The sequence below is a fragment of the Phyllostomus hastatus genome, unplaced genomic scaffold (genome assembly GCF_019186645.2).
Source record: "Phyllostomus hastatus isolate PE091 unplaced genomic scaffold, TTU_PhHast_1.1 phas_contig_1, whole genome shotgun sequence".
NCBI lineage: Eukaryota > Metazoa > Chordata > Mammalia > Chiroptera > Phyllostomidae > Phyllostomus > Phyllostomus hastatus.
The window spans coordinates 46872496-46897973 of record NW_025333498.1 but is presented as its reverse complement, the minus strand read 5'-3'; the positions used below and the strand labels follow the sequence as shown (position 1 = coordinate 46897973).

The window sequence follows — 25478 nt, the reverse complement described above, 5'->3', positions numbered from 1 at the left end:
AAAATACTGTTCAATTTAAAAAGTGTACTTAAACAAGAACCTGAAAAAGTTTATGGTATGCATAACATTGTTCAAGCAAAATTGCACTAGTATTACATAAATCAATAGTTTATAAAGGCCTCAATATGGCAAAGTTTAGAAATAGGTAGTATGCATGCACATAGTACAACAAAAAGTCTCTTTATAAAACAGCAGTATTTTAATGCGTGTACAAAGGGATAAAGAGCAACCACAAACATATTTCATCTGATAGGTTAATACAGTGTGACAGCTAAAAGTCAGTCATATCTGCCAGAGGAACGAAAAGCCCTCCATACTTTGCAAATAAATCTTTTGTGCCTTTAAAGATATTTTTATAAAAATGCTATCCTTTTTGTACAACTTAAATAAAATGTCACTTGTTTCATCACAAATTGAAAACAAGTGAATGGGGTCCATTTGTTTTGTGTAACAAAAAGAAACCAGAGTACCAGAGCAATTGGTCAGCATTTATACTCTCCACCTTTGATTATGGGCAGGTAATTGTTCTATAACTTGGGAAGGCCTTGAGAATTACTCTATACAGTAATGAGTGTTTGTCTCTTCCTTTTGTTCTAGCAAAGAAAACGCATTCACATAATTGAAACTCTGTCATCAATTTGTGTGCTTATATATTATTCTTTAGTGTTTTGTGTGGTAAGGGGTTGGGTTAATCTTCCGCAAAATGCACATGATTGGGAAGAAATTTCTGAGACATGAGTACCCAATGCCCTATTGTGCTCTAGGCTGGCTATTTACCTCAGAACTGATGAAGGACAAAAGGTCGTATCCCATAGCAATGTGGTCTTTCCACTTTTGGTTATGTCTTTGCTATGTTCTATCATCTAAATATAACTATTGTTTGCAGGGTACATATGTTTAGTATATCACATACAGTCCACTAAATTTTGGAAAATGTAGTCATGTGTGTTCATGCAAATTATTCATTTTATATATTTTTAAATATTTTCCTCAAAATTCTCATCTATCACTTGGCAATCTAAGGCTAATTTGAAAGCAGGAGATGCTGAACTTGTGAGGGCTATATATTACCAGCAATTGGAATCAGTCTTGATGGGAGCAAAGAAGAGAGTTAACCATTCAATCATTCTTTCACCAGTTTAAAAGTAAAATGGCATTGCAGTACAGCTTTCAGACCATATAATGAAAAAGTGCAGAGATTCTCTTTGTTGATTAAGTAGAACCAAAAATGTTCATATAAAATAGATTGCTCATGTTCACACTACAAAGGAATATGTTGTTTTTAATTTTAACAAATTCAAAGGGGTGTCATATCAGCAGCATTGTTGTAAATTGTATTGTAGTGCAGTTCTTTTTCATAAAAATACCATACAAATGGTCAATCAATAGTCATCAGCAAAAAAATAAGACTCAGAAAACAATTAACCAGGGAAAAGATAAAGAAAGAGGTAATGCTGATGCTAAAACAATTATAATACTGTTGGAACATACAAAAGTAATCCTTATATTTTACACATTTTTACAGTATATAAAAGGTATCACTGATTATGCCACTGTCTCCCGTATCCCAATTTCTGTTTTCTTTGGAAGCAGTTCTTTCCTTTCATCAACACTTCCCAAGGAGTTCCGACAGGTTTGCCCATCCATGTATAATTTTGCATACACTGGATTAGAGTAGTTTGTTGGCTGAAGGAGAAAAAATAAATACAATTTTATGACATTAATTAGTTGTTTTCTAGGATATCTATCTTTTATGCTAACCACATTTAATTTACTAACTAGTAATGATTTAAATCTGATTTAAATTCTTTTTATAGGGTTTAGTTGACTTTAGCATGGTATGAGATAAAATTATAATTGTATGTTTTTCAGGTAACTTGTGAATCTAACAGGATTTTTCCTAGAATATCAAAGAAATATTCATGAAAACTATAATAACTGAGACTTTATTTAAAAGCATATAGCATTAAACCAATGTATTATTTACAGTCCATATGTGTCCCCTCTTTGCTAATGCAGTATTTGGAAAGATGTGTTTACAGAAAGTCATTTAATTACTCAATGCTTATAAGTTTTCAGTATGAAGTGAAAAGTGAGAAAACAAATAAAAATAAAAATAAAATACATTGATGGAGTAGGTTTTAAAATAAATAATATTTTTGCTTCAACCAACCTCTATGTACATATCACTGAAAATATTTTGGGATTCATCCAAGAAATTGTGGAATACCCAGTCATCTTGGGTTGCAAAGATACTTAAAACATTTTGAAGTAGAATTAAAACATGCAGAAATGATCTCTTTCATTTGAAAAACATGTACAAATGTCCATTATTTCACTAACTGCAACTCAATCCAATAAATCATTGCCTAAGGTTTTAGTCTTTTTGTCTTTCCAAGAGCAGAACATTAAATCTTAGTTACAACAAAAAATTATAATTTTTGAGCCATGGAATAGAGACCAACATAATAAAAATGCTCATTAAAAACAGTCGATGGGAGACTTTATACCCTTATTTTATCCCTCTTCTGATATGAACTATGTAACTTTAGACAGAATATCATTCTCTAGAAACTAGTTATTTAATTAAAAAATTAAGAATATTTTCATTAGACCAGTTCTAATTTCTCCATACAATGCCTCCTTTTTAGTATGCTTTTATTTAACCATACATCAAATTTGTATATATTAAATAAAGTACCTTAATAGAAAGTGTACAAAAACAAATTTAAGTTTAAATTAGTTAGTTCAAATTTCTGGCTAGAGATTTCAAGAACAGCAAAGACTCAAGTTTATTGTTAAAGTGTTTATGACATGTTCAAACTCAGCAGAAGAAATATTTCTACTTAATAGCTTCCCTAAAATGATGACATGTCTCCTATGTAATCTTGCACAGGCAGGACACAACATAAGCCCCCAATTTTAATGCTCATTTCAAGCTCAAATAAGGGCCAGTCCCTACCTAAATCAAGTAATCATCTTTGATTATAAAGGGTTCTGTGGTGGAATGGACATGAAATAATGAATTTTCTTCTCTCACCCCAGCAGTAAGTGGTCCTTTCAAATCGGAGTTTAGGTAGATGGGTGGAGCTGTATGTGGAAGCTTGAAAGCACCGGACATGCCCCCTATATACCTGGCCTGCACATAAACAGAGAATTTTAGTTTCTGGTCTAATATGGAACTTTTTTCATTGACATAAATTCATGATAATTCATAAAAAATAACAAAATATACTCTTTAGAATTCATGGTAGCTTTAATAACTTAAGAACTATTGATATTAAATATTTCATAGGTTGACATTTCTATTATGTCCAGCTTAATTTAACTTTATTATTCTCAATGAAATTATATCTTTGCTAACAGCACTGTGAAAAATACACCAGCATCCCCAAGTTCAGTTTTGATCATTTTGAAAATTTCTGACATAGCCCATTCTGTACACTCAAATATCTGACAGCTTCTAATTAAATATTCATCATCACTCTATTTTTATGGGAAAAAATTCTAAATTTGGTATATCACAAAGCAAACATTTGTACTTTTGGAAATCTCACTCTCTAGTCTAAAACAGATTAACTAGTAATTAAACTGGCTTGCTAAATCTTCATGCAAGAGTATTGATGTCAGACTTTTTTGGGTCTAATGGCAGACAATCTGGTACACTCATATTCATAACTGTGTATTTACTGGTGACCCACAAGGAAAAAAACTAGATTATAATTCAAAGAATATTAAAAATTAATAAATATACATATTTTAGAAAATATTGACAGTTGACTTTTAACAGTGACTGATCACAAAATTTGGGACAAGGTTAAGGGTCTCAGGAAAAGATCGTAAACATAAAATGAGCTTAGTATTGTATCTGAATATCTCTCCCAAAGGTCTCATTTAGTAGATATTTAAAACAATTTAAAAAAGAATTCAGTGGAATTTAGAGATAAAACCAGTAAATATTAATTTCCCTTTTTTGAACTCTTCAAATTATTCTGATTGCCTTTATAGACAAATCTTTTAAAATGAACATTATTATTGTATTTATTTTGAATATAAGGTGTCATTAAAGTAGAAACTTTGTCCACTTTTAAAACAATAAATGTGACTGTTCTATAAAAATCTTTATGTATAATGCAATTTGTAGATATTTGGTCACATCAAGAATATATCAAACCATTCTAACATAGTGAACATTCTATGGAAAACATTTCATCCTTAAGGTTGTTTTGGTGTGATCCTCTGCTTTTCAAATTTGGTTATGCAAATTTTGTCTACCTATGTTTTCTGTAGTTCCTTCTTGAGCAATAATTCATATTTACATTTCAACATCTGGAGTCAGAATAAACCATTCAGTCACACTTAATATAATTTTAGTCAATCAGTTATTCAGCAAATAAATATTTATTTTTATGTGCTAAATAGTTTAAAAATATATTTGAGGGGCACTGAGTTAATGTGGAGACATTTTAAATGGAACACTAAAAATCCAGTCTCTTGAATTGTCCAAAATTGGCTTAATTCTATCATGAGAAATAAAAAATGATGTGGAAAATGAGAAGTCTCCTTCTTATGAAAAGTGTGTTTGATATGGTCACATCAGTTCATATTATACTTACAGGTACCATATTCTTATTCCTAAGAAAAATTCAAAGAATATCAGTAGTCTATTATTTAAGATGTCTTTCTCTTTCATAGATAATTATCAAATAACAATGTGTTCAGTATATATACTTTTTCAATTTCAAATAGAAAACAGTGGTACTTATAAGAATTTATCTCATGAACAATTTCAAATGTAAGTGTTGGTTACTGAATGAGTAATAAATACTAACTATAAAATTATTTCTAAAAATGAAAAAAATAACTATAATATCCTTTGATAATGAAATAAAACATATCTATGCAATAATGATTGATTTATTTTCATAGAAATTAATACTTAGCCATTAATTTCAGGCTTAGATTAAGAGTTAGATTAAATGGACTCAGAACTCGATTAAATGCAAGGTACCTAATTCAACTTCTTTGAGAATAGCTGTTATTATGGGTGTAAAATCATTTGGATATGGATTGGTCACTGTGATTGTTAGTAATATAAATATATATTTTGGACTCAATACCTTTAGTATATTAGAAAATAAATAAATATTCAATAAATGAATAAGTTAAGAAAAATGGCATTCGTAATATCAAACTGATGCTATTAAGTCATAGTAAAATGCTCTATAGTGAAAAATATCCAGATAAATGAACATATGCAAGTTTATTTGGATATTCTATCATTTATTTCTCTTAAAAGGTGTCAATATGAGCACATAGTAATAAGAACTAACAGAAACTTTAAAAAATGATGTAGCTTTTTAGGCTATATGTATGAAAGTCATGTCTTAAAGTAATAGCAACTATATTACAGTATACAGAAAAGTATTTTCAAAAGTGATTTGATTATAAACAAACCCATGGACACAGCTTAGTTGACTCTTCCATAAAATACTATAAAGTACTCATTTTGACAATGAAATACTTGGAAATAAAGTACTCATTTTGACAATGAAATACTGTACTCTTTTATTATTAAAATATTTCAGACAGTATTTTTTCATGGAGCTATATATTTAGATGTGTTGGCACCTTAACATATTTGAATAAAATATTGTTTTTAAATAAACTATATATGTTTTTAAATTAAGTAAATAAATAAACATGTATTTTCCAAAACATGTGCTAACTTCATGATTCAGGTGAATGAAGTTCATAATTTTATTTTTTTCTTTAGAAGAGATGATAACATTTAATGCATTTGAAAGTTCTTCATTATGACTATAGATAATAGAAATGCTGATGAAATTTGGAACCATACTACACAGATGGGACTCAGTCATGTCAGTGGTCACTTACCTTTGTTGGGTCTATTATGAAACCAGGATCTAAGAGACCTCCATCGTTGTGATCGTGATCCATTTCATACATGTTATAAGATGGATTGCCAATTTCTACATTTATTCCTCCATTTATAATAGGTTGTCTTCTAATAGTTTTTGTCCTAGAATATATGAACATTATTTAAGGATGAATTTAAATATCACATTCATGGTTTATGAATCATTGGTAGATTTATTGACTTATTTTAATGTAACTAATGGTAAGCTTATAAATAAATGAATTCAAAATCACAGATGAATGGACACATCTTAATGGGATGTTACTTTTCTAAATTAATTATATCATTATTATTATTTTAACTATATTGAACAGTTGCCCTTGAAACATATTCTTTCTAAATACATAATTCCACATTAGGTGAAACTGCATATTCACTAATTATTTTTTCAACTACCTTTCCCCTATTTTAATGAAAACCATCCCTAAAAAGAGTGATAAAGAAACTTTGAACTAGATTGTTTGCAACCCCCACTCATATGGCTAAAGTCCTCTTTTAAATAATTTGAAAACTGACTCATACATTCTCGAGATGATTACCACAGACAACACACTCCTGGATAGTTAAAGCTACATATTCATATGAACTGAAATAGTGACACTTCCAGTAACACATAATATAAACAAATGCACAATTTTTAAATTAAATGCATGATTTCTGATATATATATTCAATATCATTGCATTTATATTACTAATCTTATACAGTAATATAATAAGATCCTTTTCAGATATCTTGAGGTTTCAAGGAAAAAACTACCACATATATAAAATCTACTAAAATTTTAATTCATATTTACCTTCATTAGGTTTGTTAGAATATATAAATGAAGACATTTCATCAACATAATATGGGGGAAGGGTTGTGTAAGTTACAATTACCCAAAATGAAATAAAGGGATAAAATGGTTTGAAAACAATAAAATTTCAGGTAAAATAATCTATTTTTAAGAAATTTAAACAAAAATCTGTTTTTGTAACTATTTGTGTCATGTATTTATTAATTGTTAGTCTAGAACATTGTGTCTCACCTTTTTTTTCTTTTACAAAGCGCTAACCCAATTACTAAGGTGATTATCAAAGTCACCAAGAGGACAAGGGGCACGATGATGGCAATGCTTCCTGAAAGGGAAATGAATGAACAGAGAAACAGAGACATAAAATATAGATTGTTATAAATGAATACTTTATCACATCAAATCATTTTACTATTGATATGATACAAGTAAAGCTTAGGCAAAATACCCATATTTCTAGTTCAGAAGTATGTTATTGAAACATCACTCTGCTATTAAACACCTGACCTGCTGGAAATGCTCCTTTAGATATGGTTTACTTGTATATTGCAGCTGAATGTCTGGAGGTTAGAAAAACTGAGTTCGTTGTCAGTCTGAGTCTGACTCACACCACACACATTAGCTTGCAATGATGTAAGTACATGCCAGTAACCTCTTGTACCATGCATCAACCATGACTGAACACATGTTTACACAATTTTGCTCTCCATATTCCCATTCTTAGTTTTGTTCAACTAGCTATAAATACTCTCTGGCCAAAAGTACATGTGACAAGTTATATGGCAGCCTGGCAAAACAAAAGGGACATCAATGTTGGGTTTGGATGGCCACAGACCTAAATATGAGTTTTACAACTTACATGAAGTGAGACCTTGGATGGGTATTTTAAAATTTGAGGCTTGACCCACTGAATATTATTTATCCATTGAAATATTAAATGGTATATAAAAGTACTTTTAAGTATAATATTAAATAAGTAAATTTTTAAAGCAGTAAAAAATATAAATTAGGCTCATATCCTTCACCAATAAAACAGAGGCAAGAATTCCAACCACACATGGTTGTGATCTTAATTCAGCAAAATAGGGGGACCAAAGGGATTCTCTTTCTCAACTTCCAGGTCTAGAATAGTTTCAGCAAAAGATATCTGGGGGATTTAGCTTATGTTACAAATGACCGTTTCTTCCCTTTTTCATGTACTTACAAGAATGGTCTTAGGTTGTGTCACCTATCTTCAAAATGGAATAAAAGATCTATGGAATAGATCTTCAAAAAGTGGTAAGAGACACTGAATACTAGTTTTTGTGCATCTAAACATAGGGGAGAAGCAAAACTGAGACTCATTGCCCTCTATTTCATTTCTAGGTTAGCAATAAGATAGATCAATTTTTTTTCTTCTTTTTAGAAGGAGACAGTACTTGATAATACTGTGATCCACAGGAGGATACACCTGGGGTTATAAATCACTTATGGAGGAAGAACAGAAGGCAAGGGTTGCTGATAGCAGGAGAGTATTAAGTAGCTCCATCAGATATCTAATGTTAACTGTTTCAACAGACAAATGCCTAGTGCCCATGAGACAAAGGCTTTGTTTATTTGGAAAAAAAAATTTGGTTGATTCAGTCAAATCAGCGTGATCACTGGTAAAACTAAGAAACAAAGCAATGTGAAAGCTAACTGAAATTCAATGTGGAATCTTGAGTGGTTCAGTAATAAAACTTTAAGAAGTTTTAAATATTTTAATTTCCTTTGCAAATACATGTGCATGTAAAATATTACAGGAAGAAACAAACGGTATTACTAAGCAAAATAAACAGTTGCTTAGGGACTTTAAAATAGAAGTATAGGTGAGTTTTAATAGCTATAGATGGAAAAACATTCATGTGACATAGTCCATAGTGTAGATTACTTACCAAAATACCAGAAAAAATATTTTTTAAGAAATGTCATGTATAAGATAATATTTCAATTTGAATCTTCCAAGATTATGTATATTGCCTTCTTTAGTCAATTTATAAAATGGAAAACAATATTTTTTCATGTTGTTACCAGGACTATGCAACTCAGTGAGTTTGATATTATATGGTTTTAGGAAAATAAACTTTGTTTCAGGACAGTGAACTTTATATGAATGCATAACTTATTAGTAATTAATAAATGTAGAGAATCTGGCATATTGGATAATAATTAACATTTGCTCACAAATTTTAAATACCAGTGAATAGCTGGTTTCTTCATAAACAATTACTTTAACTGATTGATAACTTTATAAATACCCTTACTTTACTACTTATCTTTCTGCTGAAACTTGTAATATATTGGTATGTATTAAACACCAATATTTGTGTTAAGGTATACAAACTTACTTTCTCCTCAGTGCAATTGTATACTATTTAGAAAATTCTATTTTATTTGCCTTTTATTTCTTTAAGGTAGAAATATTCTTAATCATGCATGCTACAAAACAAAGAATATTTTTCTTTTATTCTCCCATCACAAATGGCAGTTCCAATCTCTTACATTATAGTGCTTTAAGAGCCTAGATTTCTAATATATTTATATAGCAAATCAAGGAAACTGGAGTAATACTTAATATAACCAATAAATAATGCAGAGTACAACTTGTCAAGTTATAAAAAAGGTAACATAATTGATATTGATGGATACTGTTGGCAACCACACAATATTTTTAGACTCATAAGATAAGTTTTTATCAAAATAGGTATATTTTTCCAAGTAGAATTTATTATTCAGGATATTTTAATAGTATATTACCAGTTAATTTTTCTAAAATGATTTTAAAAATATATTTTATACTTACTAAGGGTTGAGAGGATACCTCAAAGACCTTCTCAGATAAAATAGAGCAAGTCTTTCTCATTCAGGTTGTCTGAAGCCTCATTATATAATCCTTTTCCATTAGAAAAAGAACTATATTATTAAACTGTTATGTTTAATATGAGGGAGGCAGCATAGCATAGCAACTGAGATAATAAACTGAAGCTAGCCTACCTCTGTTCAAACCTTTGATATTTGAATATGTCCTTGGAAAAATTGTTTATCTTTGTTTCAGTTTAAATGTATATAAAGTGAGTGTCATCATTAATATCTACTTCATAGTCATCTAAATAGGATTATGTCTATTACATAGAAAGTGCTACATAAAAGTTTATTAATTCATTAAAAATATATATTTCAGCCCTAGCTGGGTAGCTCAGTTACTTAGAGTGTTGCCCCAATATGCCAAGTGTGTGAGTTCGATCCCCAGTGAGGGCACATACCAGATTCAACCAATGAATGCATAAATAAGTAGAACAACAAATCAATGTTTCTCTCTCTCTCTTTCTATATATCTCTCTCAAATCAATAAGTAAATATATATGTATATATGTATATATACATGTAAATACATATATACATATGTTTATATTTATATATGCATATATATCCATAGTCCCCTGTGCATTCCTGTTTTTGCACTTTTCATGATATATTATACAAATCAGTTTATTGTAATTTGAGGACATAAACTGTTTATCTCTCTTTGTTTTGCAGATAGCACAGTTCCTAGGATATTACAGGGACTATGCATTTGATTCTTTTTTAGCAAATATATTTTAAGCGTTGCTATGTCCCACACACTCACCATGCACTATATTTTGCACTGGGGATACAAAGGCCCTTGTTCTCACATCATGTGTGATGTATATTTTTGATGTGTATTTTAAGATGACAAAAAAAAATGGGTCTATTTAACATGGTGTAATAAACACTACCTTAGGAAAATAATGCATTTTTTCTGGAAATATAAAGGGGTATCCAACCAGATCTGGGATAGAGGAGGACTGGTATGCCTCTGAGGCTTGTGGGGTGTATCTCTTTAGTCTCACAAACAAGATGCAGGTAGATGGGAGGGGGAGATACTTTATTAATCTAGGAAGAGAAATGTGAAGGCCTGGAGGAGAAAAGATTATGGAACAACTGTCTGGCTAATGGGCAGAACAAAGAGGGGTGGAAGGTGCAGCCAGCCACAGAGGAAGCAAAGGTGGTGGTGTTTTGAAGGGCTGCATAAATCCTGTCAATGAGCTGGGCACTATACTAATTTTTTTTAAAGATGAGTTGAAGAACCTTTAGGAACTAATATCTACTGATATGTTTGACTTGACTTGAGAGAGAAAAAACATTAAGAGCAGCACTTAAATGTTGCTTAGGAGCCCTGGCTGGTGTAGCTCAGTGGATTGAGCACAGGCTGCGAACCAAAGTGTCACAGGTTCGATTCCCAGTCAGGGTACATGCCAGGGTTGCAGGCCATGACCCCCAGCAAGCACACGTTGTTTCCCTCTCTCTCTCTTTCTCCCTCCCTTCCCTCTCTAAAAATAAATAACTATAATCTTAAAAAAAAGTTGCTCAGGTAAAGATATTGTTTTAGCCATCCCTATACATAGGAAGGCAAAACAAGGTGCATGAAAATGACTGGTTGAGTGGAGGAAAGTGATGAAATCATTTTGGGCTATGCTGAGCCTGAAATTCCTGCAGAATATTGATGTTTATGTTGATATTGATACTGATACAGATATACAGACAACAATGTGTAGTGGGATGAATACGTGACTCAAACTTGGGTAAAAAAAACAGGATTAAGATAGTAATTTAAGGGTAATCAACGTAGAGTTGAGTCAAGGAATTACTGACTGACAAGGAAGAGTGTATATAGTGGTAACCAGAAAGAGAGAAAAAAACATCTCACTAAGAAGACATCATTGCTTCAAGAGGGAAACTAGAAAAGTTGAGTTATGGAGTTTAAAACAAGAGAACTTTTTGTTTATTGGTTGAATTTATAGCAGAAAAAATATATATAAGTTATACCATTATAACTGACCTCTTTAGACATGTTATATGTCTAAACATATATCTCTTATGTTTACATGTATATATAAATGTGAGTGCATATATATATATTTATGACTAAATATTTTCTATGAGTACTTCAATAAATTGTAACATTCAAAAGCATAAAGAAGTTCTTGTTTCAGCAGCACATGTACTAAGATTTAAAAAAAAATTGTGAAGAAAATCTCACCTTCCAAACGGAGTAAATGTGATCCTTCCAGTGACCTTTAAGAGGCTGCTTATCATCGTGGGCCTGTATATTCATCTCCACTCTGTACCACTCTCCCTCGTGTCTCCTTGGTGCCAGCACCCTGGTCTTCTATCAGGCCCTCGAACATGTCTCTTTTTCATTCCAGGGGCTTTGTACTTGCTAATCCATTTCCTTGAAATGCCCTGAGCCTCTCCTCTTCATTTAACTCCTTCAAGCCTCAGCTTAACTCTCATCACTTCAGATAAATGACTCTTGACCTCAGTTGCCCCCTGCTGTTTTCTCTATTTGCCTCTTTTCGTCTTCCTTCACAGAATTAGTCAAAACTCACAATTATTTTGTAAGTGTGTGTGATTACTTATTTGTTTCCTTCTGTGCTACATGACTGTTTAAACTCTAGAACCTCAGCTGAGTGAGAGGAGTCACTGTCACTGACCTTTCTCCTGTACCTGATACAGTACTGGGCATTTAGAGCCTTGAAAAATGTTTGCTTTTAGAAGAATTAGGAAAAAGGCATTTTTTGTTGCATTTTTCAGTTCTCTATATATACTTGCAAATTTATTATTCCTTGGTATCACATAATTTCTTCTCTGTTTTAAAACATGATGATATAAAAGAGATAGGGACAGAGTAGAAAAAGAGGAGACACACATAACCCTTAGTAGATACCATGTCTCTGTGGTCACTACAGTAAAAAACAACACCTCTACTGCCCAAAAATGCTGAGTATATTTTTATCCTCCTTAATTGTAGCATATACAAATAGCTAATTCAAACACTGAATATCTACTCCTTCCCAACTTGTAAAATTAAAATAGGGGTATATAATTAATATTTTATCATCCTTAGCTTAAAACTCTTCCAAATAACTTCAGAAGAGTCAGACTAGCTTTTTAAAGTGTAACCTAAACAGACAATCACAGGATACTAGATCTGCTTAATTCCACAGGCTGATTTTCAGATGCTTTAAACAGGAAAGGCCTGAAAACATCAGTATGACTGCTTGGAGAAGATTAAGAAAGCAGTGCATCAATTAGAAAGGTACATCTCTGTGCTAGTTGACAGTAGTTAGGGCCGCAGAGGCAGTATATTTATTCCTAACTACTCCAAGGTCCAATGATTATGGAAAGATTCGCTGTAAGCAGGAATACAGATTTAAAAACACATACTAAAGTATCCATGTTTCTTACTGGGCAAATGATACCTGCCCGAGTTCAGTGAACCTTTCACAACCATTTAAAACCACTGGGTTTCACTATAGAATAAAAATGACCTTCTATTTTAGGATGATCAGTTTAAGAATCTCTTTTCAGGCTTATTGAGGCAAGTTTTTCTAAGTATTGTACAAACGTCTGATGATACATATCTTCTTATAGAGTCATTATTTGGTCAACTTTGCTCAAATCTGAATAATATGACATTTACATAGCTAATAGCCCTTTCAATGTGCATTGATATTTCCATTAAATTTAATGACTTTGTTCAGTGAAGGAAGAAAGGACATCAGAACCTTTGGAAAAAAGTTTCCAACTTCTCATTCACTATTTTAGGACTGTTGAGTGTAGTTAGAGGCATCCCCTTATAAGAGCTTGTTGCCCATGCAAATAGTTGAAGACATCACCCTCCATTTAAAAATGTTTGTCACAACCTTTTTCCATACCATTTTCCAAGCACCAAACTTTACTCTTTGGATGGTTGGAAGGAACTTATACAAACAATGAAAATTCAGTGAATGTTATTTTTCTTTTATTTTCTTCTTTCTTCTCTTCTTTTCTCTCTCTCTCTTTTGAGATTTTATCAATATTTCAAATTGCTTTTGACTTTCTAAAAGGCTATATATCTCATTTATCTTACATAATTGAGAAATTACCATGAACAAAATGCTGAATTACCTTGTTTTCATAATCTTCAACTTACAAATTCAACTACAGTTTGGTAACTTAAAATGCATTAAAATGCATTTTTATTAAAAATGTCCTTAATAATAATTGAGTTTTAAAGCTAGGTCACAAATTCATGTATCAATTAGTATGCCTCCAGAATCACTTTTAGTAATATTAGTATGAAACCTGGCTCCTGGGAAGAAAGAGGAAGAATTTCAATTCTCCAAATGCTAGTGCTCTATTCCTACAATTATGTGTCCGTATCTTTCTTAATGTCCTCCCCCTTCTGTTTCTTAAGAACAGCACACAAATTCCAGGGTAACCTAAAATGCTTCATAACCAAAGAAGAGCTACAGACTTGCTCCAAATTCAAATTTTATTGTCAAGGCTATTTATTCTAGACCTATGTACCATCCCCCCCCAAAAAAATTAGACATGCTTATTGTCTCTAAATTAATGTCCCAAATTAATCTCTAATTGCTGTCTTTGAACAATGTTCCTGGAATCCTGCTCTAGGGTTTAACAAAATTTCTATATTTTTGACTTTGCTAGTGTTGTTACAGGGTGCAGCCAAGAGGGGGGACCCCAAATGGGCATTTAAAATGGGGTCCAGAACTCAAGGTGTCTAAGAGATTTTAGGATGTCTTCACCCCCACCCCAGGGTGTGGGTTGGGGGAAGGGACAAATGGAGCAGGGCCTTTGAGAGCTGTTTTGCATAGCAACAGCCTTGTAGCTAACCTGTGGCGTGGTCATTTAACATATCTATAGCCTTTGGCTGGTTGCTTAGATATGTTAAATATCTGTGGCCAGGCTCTGAGCCAGGGGAATGGAAGTAACTACCCCACCAAGGTATAACTGAGGGGGCAGTTCTCCCGAGTTACAGCGCCTGCGTGGGAGCTTGAAGATGATTGGCTCCATGACATGGGGCCACACCTGCCCAGATTCAGGATGGCAGTCCAGTAAAGCTGGAAGGGTATGAGTTCTGGCATGTGAGGCCCAGTGTAGGAGGAGTCGGAAATGGGGCTGCAGAGGAAGATTGGGGTGGGGATTTAAACCCAGACACGGCAGCCATTGAGGGGGAGAACCACGCGACCTTGACAGAGTGGAGACTCCTGCAGCCCTGAGAGAACCATGCGGCTTTAGCAGAGTGGGGACTCCCGTGGCCCTGGGAGAGAGAACCACGTGCCTTTGCCAGAGTGGGGACCCCCGCAGCTTTAGAAGGGGGAACCACCACCTGGTTTTAGCAGAGATCCTGGAGACTCAGCTGAGGGTGCCGGGAACCCCGGGAGGTCTCCCAGTCGAGATGGAGTACTATCTGGGAATAACCAGAGGACTGCCTGAGCCATGGACTTCTATTTCCTTTCCTGAGATACGGTACTTGGACTGGGCAAAGGGGGAAGCAAGGAAAGACTGTGTCTGTTTGTGGGTGTTTTAAGGGACTTTAGGATTTTTTGATAAAGACATTAGGTCACTACTTTAAGTTTGTATAGCATTAAATAAACATTTCCTTTCCTTTTCATGAATCTCTGGCATTGAGAGACATCTTTCCTCTGGTGGCGGACATAATGGACCTGGGGGCTTCTTTCAGTAATAGTATATCGTCCCAGGCCCCCCTTGTTGTGCTCTGTAACAGTGTCTTGCCTTTTTCTCAAACTCCAGAGTAAGTTTTTCATTTGTTTTCATATGCACCTTCTCATCAGCATCGAAGGAATAGAGAGAAATTGCTAAAGTAAACTTTTATCGATCAGGGATGTTGTTTTCCCTCATCAAGAATATATTTACTCAATTGATAGGTATTACAAATTTTTCAAAAGTTCTCTGCTCATGGTCAAATGCATACCAATATGTGTGAATTGGAAACTTTATTTCAGATTTTTATTTTGAAAATATTTATGAAGTCATTTAAAGTTGTTGGAAAACAGATGCACGATGGTGATGTAAACAGACTTCATATCAAAGATTGGTCTTCAGACCAGAGTGACACAAAAAAGAGTTGTGAAATGTTATGCTATATTTTAATACATGTCTAAACCAATGTTCTAAAGACAAAGAAGCAATAAACCAGTTATAATTTTTATTAAGGATGATTTGTTTACTTATACTTAATACTAACCAAGCAAATCTGATTTTTCACAAATACTGAAAAGCATTTTAAGAAAATACAGTTTGCTTTAATTAAATCATGAAATTACTTTTCTTCCTTGAACATTCTGTATCCATTGTGATAGGTGTAGTCTTTTAAGCTAAAATGCATTTCCTGGGAAACTCTCATGCTAGGTTTGCAGATGTGCATTAAGAAAAGTGCCAAGGTTTGAGATAAACTTCACCACCTAAAAAAGAACCTAATTGCTGGATCCTGTTATCAAGTGAGAGCTCAGAGCTTCATCTTTCAAGAAACACCAGGACAGCAGGGCAGTTCTTACCAACTTTCATAAAGGACATTTTCCCAGACTTGACTCCCTTAACAATGGGATTAAATGTGATTCCTATAAAATATTGAACACCCAAGATGTAAACCTGAGGAACTTACTTGTGCTGATGTGATCAGACTTGCTGCTCTTTGGGGCTGGCCTCTCACACTGTGTGCCTGACCAATTGGTGGAACATCTGGAAATATTTAAAAAAAATTCAGTGAATAACAACCTACAAGTCTGCTAACATAGTAACTTCAACCAAATGAAATGGAGGACCCAATCATCGCAGATTAATGAATATTAGGTTGAGATATCTGCTAATTTCCTGTATATTGTTATTATGCTGAAGGTAACTTCAGTTGGACTTCACTAGTTTAAGTATGTTTTAAAGTTTAGTTCTATAGTCAATTTTCTTTATGTTAACCATAAAATAACCACAATTTATAGCAAAATAGTAATCTTAATTAAGAATTGGGAATTAATTTGAGAAGTACTGAAAATTATAAGTAACCACTATAAAATTGAGTTTCCTATCAAGCAAATCTTCTTTTATTAAGTTTCTATGATTGAAAAAAAATTTTTTTCTGCTTGTTCTGAGTCCAAATGGAACTAGCTACCAACCAGCAAATGGTCATGTCTCATAACTGAAGCTGCAGAATGGTTACACTCTTAAACACAGATAGGAAAATAGAGTGCTTTTCTATTTAAAATCGTACTTCAATTACTACAAAATCTAAAGAATGGGCCTGTGTTTTTATTGGGAAAAGTGTTCTTCCTTATATAGGCATCCTGACACTATGATGAGAAATCTAGCAGATAATTAAAATAATAGATAGGATTAAAATCACAACTATATAATTATGTGGTTGCATCAAATAAATGCTGGAATTGTTTTAGTTATTTTGAACAATGCTTATTGGCTAACACAGGATGCCTCTGTGCATTTGTCAGAGAAAATTCACAAAGCAACCATTTACTTGGCTTTAGTTCTTATTTAAAATGACTATCAAAAACCACCATATCAATTGCATGTGATAAATGAACAGCTTCCAGAACCTTTCCAAGTATAGCGTTTTGTACATGATAGCCAATCTAAATAAATGCAATTTCAAAGTCTCTTTCAATTCAGTCCTAGCCAATTTTGATAGGCCTCTATGATGCCATGTGCATTATTAGGGATATTCGTGAAGACAGTCTTGGCTGCTCTAAAACAAGGGCAAAATTTCATAAAATCATTATTGCTTACCAAACCAAATCATGAAAACAAAAATATGTTTCACAAATGCCTATATTAACTTCAGCATAAATAACAATATTAATACTATTCAAAATATGGTTATTTTGTTAATAATGATATTGTAAAGTTATGAGTATGGAGCATGATTTAAATGAAGGTTAATATCATTATACTATGATTAGGCTATCACATACATTATCCTTTTTGTTCAAAGTTTTTATAAAAAAGGTTACATAACTATTTTACACATTGTACTTATTATGTACCATACTACAAGTAAATCATTAAAATAGATAAACAAATTATAAGGCCAAGGCTTTAACTCTGTCCATATGATTAAAGTAAGGCAATGAAATAAGCAAATTTTCAAATAATTATAGTAAAGTGGGCATTCAATAAAAATATGAATTTAAAAATATAATTTCTTATTACCTGTCAGTCTTTTTTGCCTAAGATCAAGTATAAAAAAACATTTTCTTCTTTCTAGTTTGTGGTTTGCAGATGAGTGATCTGGGAAATTGTTCCAGTTCTTCAAAGTTCCTAATTCTTGACACAGTCCACAGACAATTTGTAATAAGCTGTTTAGTAAGACCTTGCAAACATGTTGTTAGAGTGAATTCTGATCATTGTAAAATTCTTTTTGTTTTTGTATAGTTTTAGATTTGTCAGATCTTTCTAACTGACCACTGAGAATGTTTTGCATGTTCCAATGAAAAGAATAATGCTGATTGCTTTAGTTATTTTTTATGTAGCTGATGTGTACAGAGCTATTTTAGTGCAAATATGTTCTATTGAATTGTTTGTTAAAATATCAAAATTTGCTCTTTACATTACCTTCTTTGATTAAATAAGACCTTAGGTTAGAAGTCATGTTAAATAAGCATAATGACTTGAGATAAACTTTATGTTACTAGAGAAAAGAACTTCTGTGACTCATCATTACACTGAGATGCTTGGAAGCCAGAATATGAAATTGCTCAGGAATTGGAGGGTGAAATGCTAATTGAACAGCTTGTGTTCTGATATTAACATCATATATTCTATGTACTCTATGGAGTTATGAAATATATGACTTTGGAACTTCAAAAAAACAGAGAAATTTTTATACACACACAAAAAATAAGGGTAGTGTGATTCTTATTCCAAACTCTGGAATTATTTAAGTAGGGCAGTTTCTGTTTGTTAAGTGTTGGTTAATTTCCTATTTTATATATAGCTTGCAATCACTATAATAAATCAGAAATAACCTGTTAGTGGTCATAATGGTCTTCTCTTTTAAATAGAGGCACATTGAAATTCTTAATCTTCAGGAAATATTTTACTTATTACATACTTATTAAAGTAACTCTCAAAGACTGTGCTGAGGAAATAATTAATTTTAACAGTTATACTTCTTAATCTGCTGATGATCACCTTGTAGTGTTCCCAATACTCATTAAATGGTGCTTTATGGCCAAAGATAAAATAAGATATGTTTCATTCTTCTACATCTGATCCAGTCTTAAAAAATACTCTTATGAGATATTAAATCAAACAGATATCATTACTCTTGTTGCCTACTCTACAGAATTACTACTTAAAGCATTTGCTGCTCCACAAGTTTGTCTTCTAATGGTTGATTTAAAACCAAGTATTTTTTAACATTTTTACAGAAATGCATGAATCTTCATACTCTGAGTAGACTATGATGAACAAAGCCATTAAAGGCAGAGCATTTCAGTTTTGGAATGTGTGCAGATCATCAAAATTTCCTGTCCAAATCCCCACTGAGTTATTTCCATAATCATGCTGACTATAACATAGCTGGCATCTGTCTCGTTTTCATTATTCCTCAAGCAAAAGCCATAGTCCATGCCCTGGTCATCTTTAATCTGTATGCTCCCTCCTTTTCATTTTTGGACGATTATCTTCAAGTTAGTCCTGTATGTCACCTTCAAGAAATCATTTTTTTTTCACAATGATAAACACATGTATATTATTCCTTTTAAAATGATTCTACAGTTGTCTCCCACTGCTCTAAATTTTAGGATAATGAAAATTAGCTTCTTCTTATGTATTGATTACTATACCACTCTGAATTATTTAACTTTTTAAACACATTCATGAATGTTAACCAAGTATTCTTGAATTGCAGAAACAGATACTTATTCTTATTTAGTTAAACAATTTTTTTATCCTTCTTTCTTTATATCACCAAATGAAGATACAGCTCCTAGTGCATTCTCAAACTCAATAGCTGCCTGGTAAAGCATTATTGATTTAACATTCTTTTTGACTTCTTCCCTTCTGCCCTAGACCATTCAACATTAAAAAGAAAGGTTATTTACTACTACATTGTTTTCTTTAGTGCATTCTTTCACTTCATTATAGCTATATGTATAAAATTTTCTTAACTATGTTTTATGAAATTCCCTTTTTGTTACGGATAAGACTAATGATTAACAAACTGGAAAAATTGTTAAAGTTGAAATTTTGGAATTCCATATACCAGAGATTTTCATTTGGCAGGTTGGCATTATGGCCAGAAAGAGGAATTTTAGCAAAGTGACTCTGAGGCAAGCAATGAACAAATCACACTTCAAGAAATACTTGAGATGAATTTCTATTATGTTTCCATAGACATTGTTATACAAAATATTATTGAATCACTTACAAAAAGTGATTCCCATTTAGTGATTCCCCTAAGTGATTTCCCATTTAAGATGGGAAAATGATATGCATGCCCAGCATGATTGTTCAGAGGGATAATTAACAGCAGTAGAAATTTACATAGTTCCTAAAAAACTGAGTGGGTTTTTGTTCTAGATAGCTAATTCTTATATGAAAGTCACTATATGATATGCATTGTTATTTCACTTACTATGTCCCTCACAAACTGTGCAATTGTTGTATAGTTACAATAGTATCTGTTTTTTTGTAACTTTCTGTGGCACAGGGAAAATATCTTTGTATAAAGGCAATAGTGTAATAAATACCACTAGGAAACACAATAAACATTTTTAAACATAAAAATAAATTTGGCATATATAACTAGCCCAACTAACTAGTACAGTGAAGTCATCACTGTTCACAATGCACATTCCAGTCCACTCTCCTTGGCTGCCAGGTTACATCAATGTTACACAAACTGTTCTTATTATATTGACAATGGTTGGACTTCTTCTGGACAGACTTTGTACATATATGCCTATAATGTCTATGTGTTCTTAAATAATTGCATTTACTTTCTGCTTTATTTTTTTCCATAACACTTAGTTAAATCATTTCTCTTGTTTACCTTGTTGTCTGAATTAGTGCAAACTGCTCTTGTTATATTAACAATGGCTGGACTTTTTCTGGATTGACCTTATAAAAACTGAAGGTTTATTAAAATATTAGGTACTGTTTTTCACTGTAATGATGATTAGCTTATTTGGTCTACATTCACATTTTATTTTGCAGAAATGTGGTCTAGAGTTGCCTGCTTTGGGAAGACTTCAAAAGAAAATAATGAGATTAATAATTGCTTGCTCTTTTCAGTAAATATATAGGTCATGAAACTTTTTTTAAGTAAAATTCAAAAGTGAACCTTAAAGCACTTTGAAATTGAATTGCTCCTCTTACATATATGTGCTAGGCTGCCCTTATTAAGCATGATGATGGTGACGTTCAGAAAGAAAATTCTTTTAATATACCTTCTTCTTTCTACAGAGGGGGAAAATGACATACAGGAGTTAAAGAATCCTTAAAATAGTTGTGCATAGTGCCATGAATATTTTGGTCCTTCAAAAATATCATTCAGTAAAAAATAAAATATATAATTGCATCTATGTTCACCAGATTTATATAATAACATTTCATATACGAGGTGAAGGGAATTTAAAAAATTAAACATCACTTGTAATTTTTCTGATTAATTTGGAAAATTTCATTTTTTGGGGATTAAGTCATAGCTAATTTTTGCATAAAATGCCTAATTTTAAAATGTTTTTTAATTGAATTTATTGAGGTACCATAGGTTAACAAAATTATACAGGTTTCAGGTGCACAGTTCTACATCATATCATCTGTACACTGTAGTGTGTGTTCACCACCTCAACTCAAGTCTCCATCCATCACCATTTATCTCCCCATGCCCTCTTCCTCCTCCCTCAACCCCTATACTATTGTCCATCTTCAGGCAATCACTATATTTCAGGCAATCACTATACTATTGTCTGTCTTCATGGTCTCTACGAGGCTTCTCTCTCTCTGTGTCTTGTTTTGCTCAACCTCTCCATCTCCACAACCAGCCCTACCTCAAAAGCTGTCAGCCTATGATTCTGTCTCTATTTTGTTTTTTTTTATTCATTTTGTTCATTAGATTCCACATATAAGTGAAATCATATGGTATTTGTCCTTCTCTGATTGGCTTATATCACTTGGCATACTGTTCTCCAAGTCCACCCATGATGTTGCAAAGGGTAAATTTTCTTTTTTCTTTTTTTTATAGCCTAGTAGTATTCCATGTGTAAATATAACACAGCATTTTTATCCACTCACCTACTGATGGACACTTGGGCTGCTTCCAAATTTTGGCTATTGTAAATAACTTTGTAATGAACATAGGGGTGTATATAAGTGAATTCCTTTGAATTAGGGTTTTGGGTTCCTTCAGAGCACCAGCTTCCTGGGGAGCCTAGCTTGGAGTTTAGGGTTTATACTCCTCAGAGGTAACCCCTCACAGTTGAGATATCTCTCCAGAACTTCAGCTGCTACACACTGGAGTGGCCAGCCCTTTATTCATCTCTGCCCTTCCTGCCAGTCTCTATGTAGTTTCTTCTGTAAATCTTTAATTATAAGACTCCTCTTAAGCTAGTCTTCAGTTGGCTCCTCAGGATGATTGTTCTATAATTTAGTTGTAATTACAGTTGGGTCCTGGGAAGACATGAGTATAGCTTTCACTTACTCCACCACTATTTTGTATCTCTGAAATACCTAATTTTGAGGCTCTACACTTGATGGATGTAGCTCCAATCCCCTTCTTGGCCCCTTTTCTCAACAAATAGTAATATAAAATGCAAAAAATATATTATTGCACCTGAAACAGATATTTGGAGATCTATTCACCTGTTTGTTAATTTTACTTAAAAATATGATTTCATCTGTTATCATTCTACCTTTTGAGATAAATATTATTTCATATACAATGATTCATGATTCTTTGTAACATATCTTAAAAATTCCCTACCCAAAATTTGATGTGCAATTTTGCATAATCTTCAATTAATGTGTGCTGAATTTTGTGGCAGATCCTATAAGTATTTTTATATGAAAAATACACATTCAAACTCTATAAAAATACATGAGTTAGAATTATTTGACATGTGAAATGAAGTTTGTGTTCAAATGATTTTCCCAAAAGAGCACAGCTAATTAGTGAGAGAAATAAAATAGGGGTTATTATTCATCATTGTTATCTGTGACAATGCCATGATCCTTCTAATTCAATTCAGGAGTAGCAAGAAATTATTTTCCTTACTCTCTAGTGCTAAGGAGAGTACAAGACCCTTAATAAGAAAGTCAAAATATTGTCTGAACAAAAATAAATAAATGCATTTTTTGTAGGAAATTTGTAAGAATTACCACTGTGGTTCAGACCTGTGGTCAGTAATGCCTAATATTCTATCTCTGGAAGTGATGGTTAGGAATGTGCTATTAAAAACATTACTACCCTTCATGGTATCAACTTTACATTTGTGTTGTTTCCAAATCCTGTAAATGCATCTAATGTATCTTTAAAGATACAACTTAAATAAATTCATCTGTGATTACTCAATGCAATTTTAAACTTCCATAACAATTTACTCTATATTTCACTCATTTGGTGTTTTTATATATAATATTGTACTGTAATTTGTATTTATTTAGTACTATTCTCTACCCAAATTTGATTGTTACTTCTCACACGGCAATAGCTAAGTATTACCCCATTTTGTTTTCTTCAAAAAACTTAAGGTAGTATCTTAACTTTGTGTTTGTTGCCATAAGTACACTGGATTCAACTCAATAATAATATCATGTTTAATTTCAAAATATTAAATCATTGTGTTATATAGTACTGATAACATTAGCTATCAGTAAAGTAAGCAAAATGATCTTACTTTAGTATGAAGAGAATATGGTCAAAAAGAGTTTTGGATTCCTAAGCAGTATTAATATAGTGAAGTAAAAAAAATAATGAGATTTTCAATAAACACTGACCAATGATTATTTCAGAAAAAGTAAAAACTAATGAAAAATTCAATTGAAATAGTAGTCATGAAAGAAATAAAATTAATAAAATAAATTATTTAAAGTAATTTATTTTAAGGAATAAGGAGAAATATAAGAGATGAAATCTAGATTTCCAAGAAATTACCTGTGAAATGAAGTTTGTTAAAATTGGGTGATTTAAGTTAGAAATGTTTAAACATAAAATTCTGTACAGACTGCTTGAGCAGAAATGGCCACTGAAGTGTGAAATGATGACTGAATAAATATTAAAAAAATGAAGTCTCTACTAATGGAAAACTTTTACCATCTAGATACTCTCAGATAAACAGAAATTTTATTGAAAGCAAATCTGAAAAACATAAGTGTTTTTAGAGTGAGTTGGCAATTTCTACTTAATTGAATATATTACATGCATCAAATAAAAGGGAAAAGAACACATCATAAAATTAGTATTAAGTAATATGGTAGATGTAATTGAAGACATAAAAGTAGGCTATTGCATTAGAAACAGTGGTTATAATTTTGTAGTTGAAGATAGGTTGGAAGAAAAACTGAATTCCAGCAGGAAGTTCTACCTACATGATGCCAAGATGAATGGTCAATTCCAAAATTGGCTTAAACACATACTGAACCATTGCAAGCAGGTGGTGGTAAAAATCTCTATGCTTAGTGGCAATCAGACAAGTACCTACTTTGCTACCCGAATATTTTCTGTTTTAGCACAAAACAGGAGTAAATAATAAAGAATTTGAAACCCCTTCCTAATTCTTAGAACTTCTTGTGTCTTAGGGTGTTAAAATCTAAAACATATTATGATGGGAATGCCTGGCATACCAACTGTAATATTAAGTATTTCTCAAGGTATATCAATCATATACAAATTGGGGGGAATGGTAAGAATAGCAGGAGTATTATTATAAGGTTTTGGGCATAAAATCTGTCTTTATAAATATAATAGATTATTCTAATTCTCTAAAAATATTTAATTTACTTTCAGTTGTAGTGCTTATGCACTGATATATTGATGCTAGCCACTTTAATTTATTCCTAAAACACTGAAAAATGATTCTGATATATAAATTATCATCTCCTTTCTGGTATTTCATCATAGTCATTTTTCTAGTTATAAGATTACTACAGATCCACCAAAAAATAATACCAAGGCATTCCAGAACCAAACACTTATAATTTATAAAGGGATCTTGAATTAATATCAATATCAACTTCCCAGTAAATTACTACCATCCAGTCTTTTTATTTTCTCATTTTTTTTCATGGTGTTTGATACATGGTCAATATGTATGTTTGGAATATCAATGTTTGTGTTTTGACAATGAGTGAATAAATTAATGAAAACATGGGGATGCATGGTTGAACACATACCAATACATATACATACATGGAAATGTCATATAGATGTGTCATTTACTATTCTATAAAGAATATATAGTACCATTCTTAAGAACATGCTTTCAGCTAGTTATAAATCAAACATTTCTCAGAAAAAGAAATATTGATCCACTATGGAAAACAGTATAAATATAAAAACCATAGTAACTGCCCTTCCTTCCTTCCTTCCATCTCTCCTTCCTTCCTTCCTTCCTTCCTTCCTTCTTCCTCTCCTCCTTCCCTTCCTTGCTCCCTCACTTCTTCTACCCCTGGTTCCCTCTATTAATTCATTTATTCTTCCTTTTATAAAATTAGATTGATGAGCACATTTCACCAATGTGGGCATGTACAAACTTTACATCTTCAATGATGTTAATTGTGTAGACTTCAGATCTTGCCCTAGGCTGCAGCCAACCATGAAATGGTTTTCTTTCCATGAAAAAATTCTAAAGGTGTTTATTTAATGGGTACTTTGACATGGTGACA

General features: G+C 32.3%; 1 protein-coding gene across 1 annotated transcript in view; it reads right to left on the bottom strand.

Moving 5' to 3' along the window:
• Positions 1–364: 364 nt before the first annotated feature.
• Positions 365–25478, bottom strand: part of LRP1B (LDL receptor related protein 1B) — a 1811620-nt gene continuing 1786506 nt past the window's right edge. The window contains exons 88-92 of the mRNA XM_045853515.1: positions 16249–16325; positions 6972–7062; positions 5899–6043; positions 3041–3139; positions 365–1686 (exon numbers count right to left, since the gene is read on the bottom strand). Coding sequence (XP_045709471.1) covers positions 1546–1686; positions 3041–3139; positions 5899–6043; positions 6972–7062; positions 16249–16325 — 553 coding nt within the window. The 3' untranslated portion in view covers positions 365–1545. The remainder of the gene's footprint in view (positions 1687–3040; positions 3140–5898; positions 6044–6971; positions 7063–16248; positions 16326–25478) is intronic.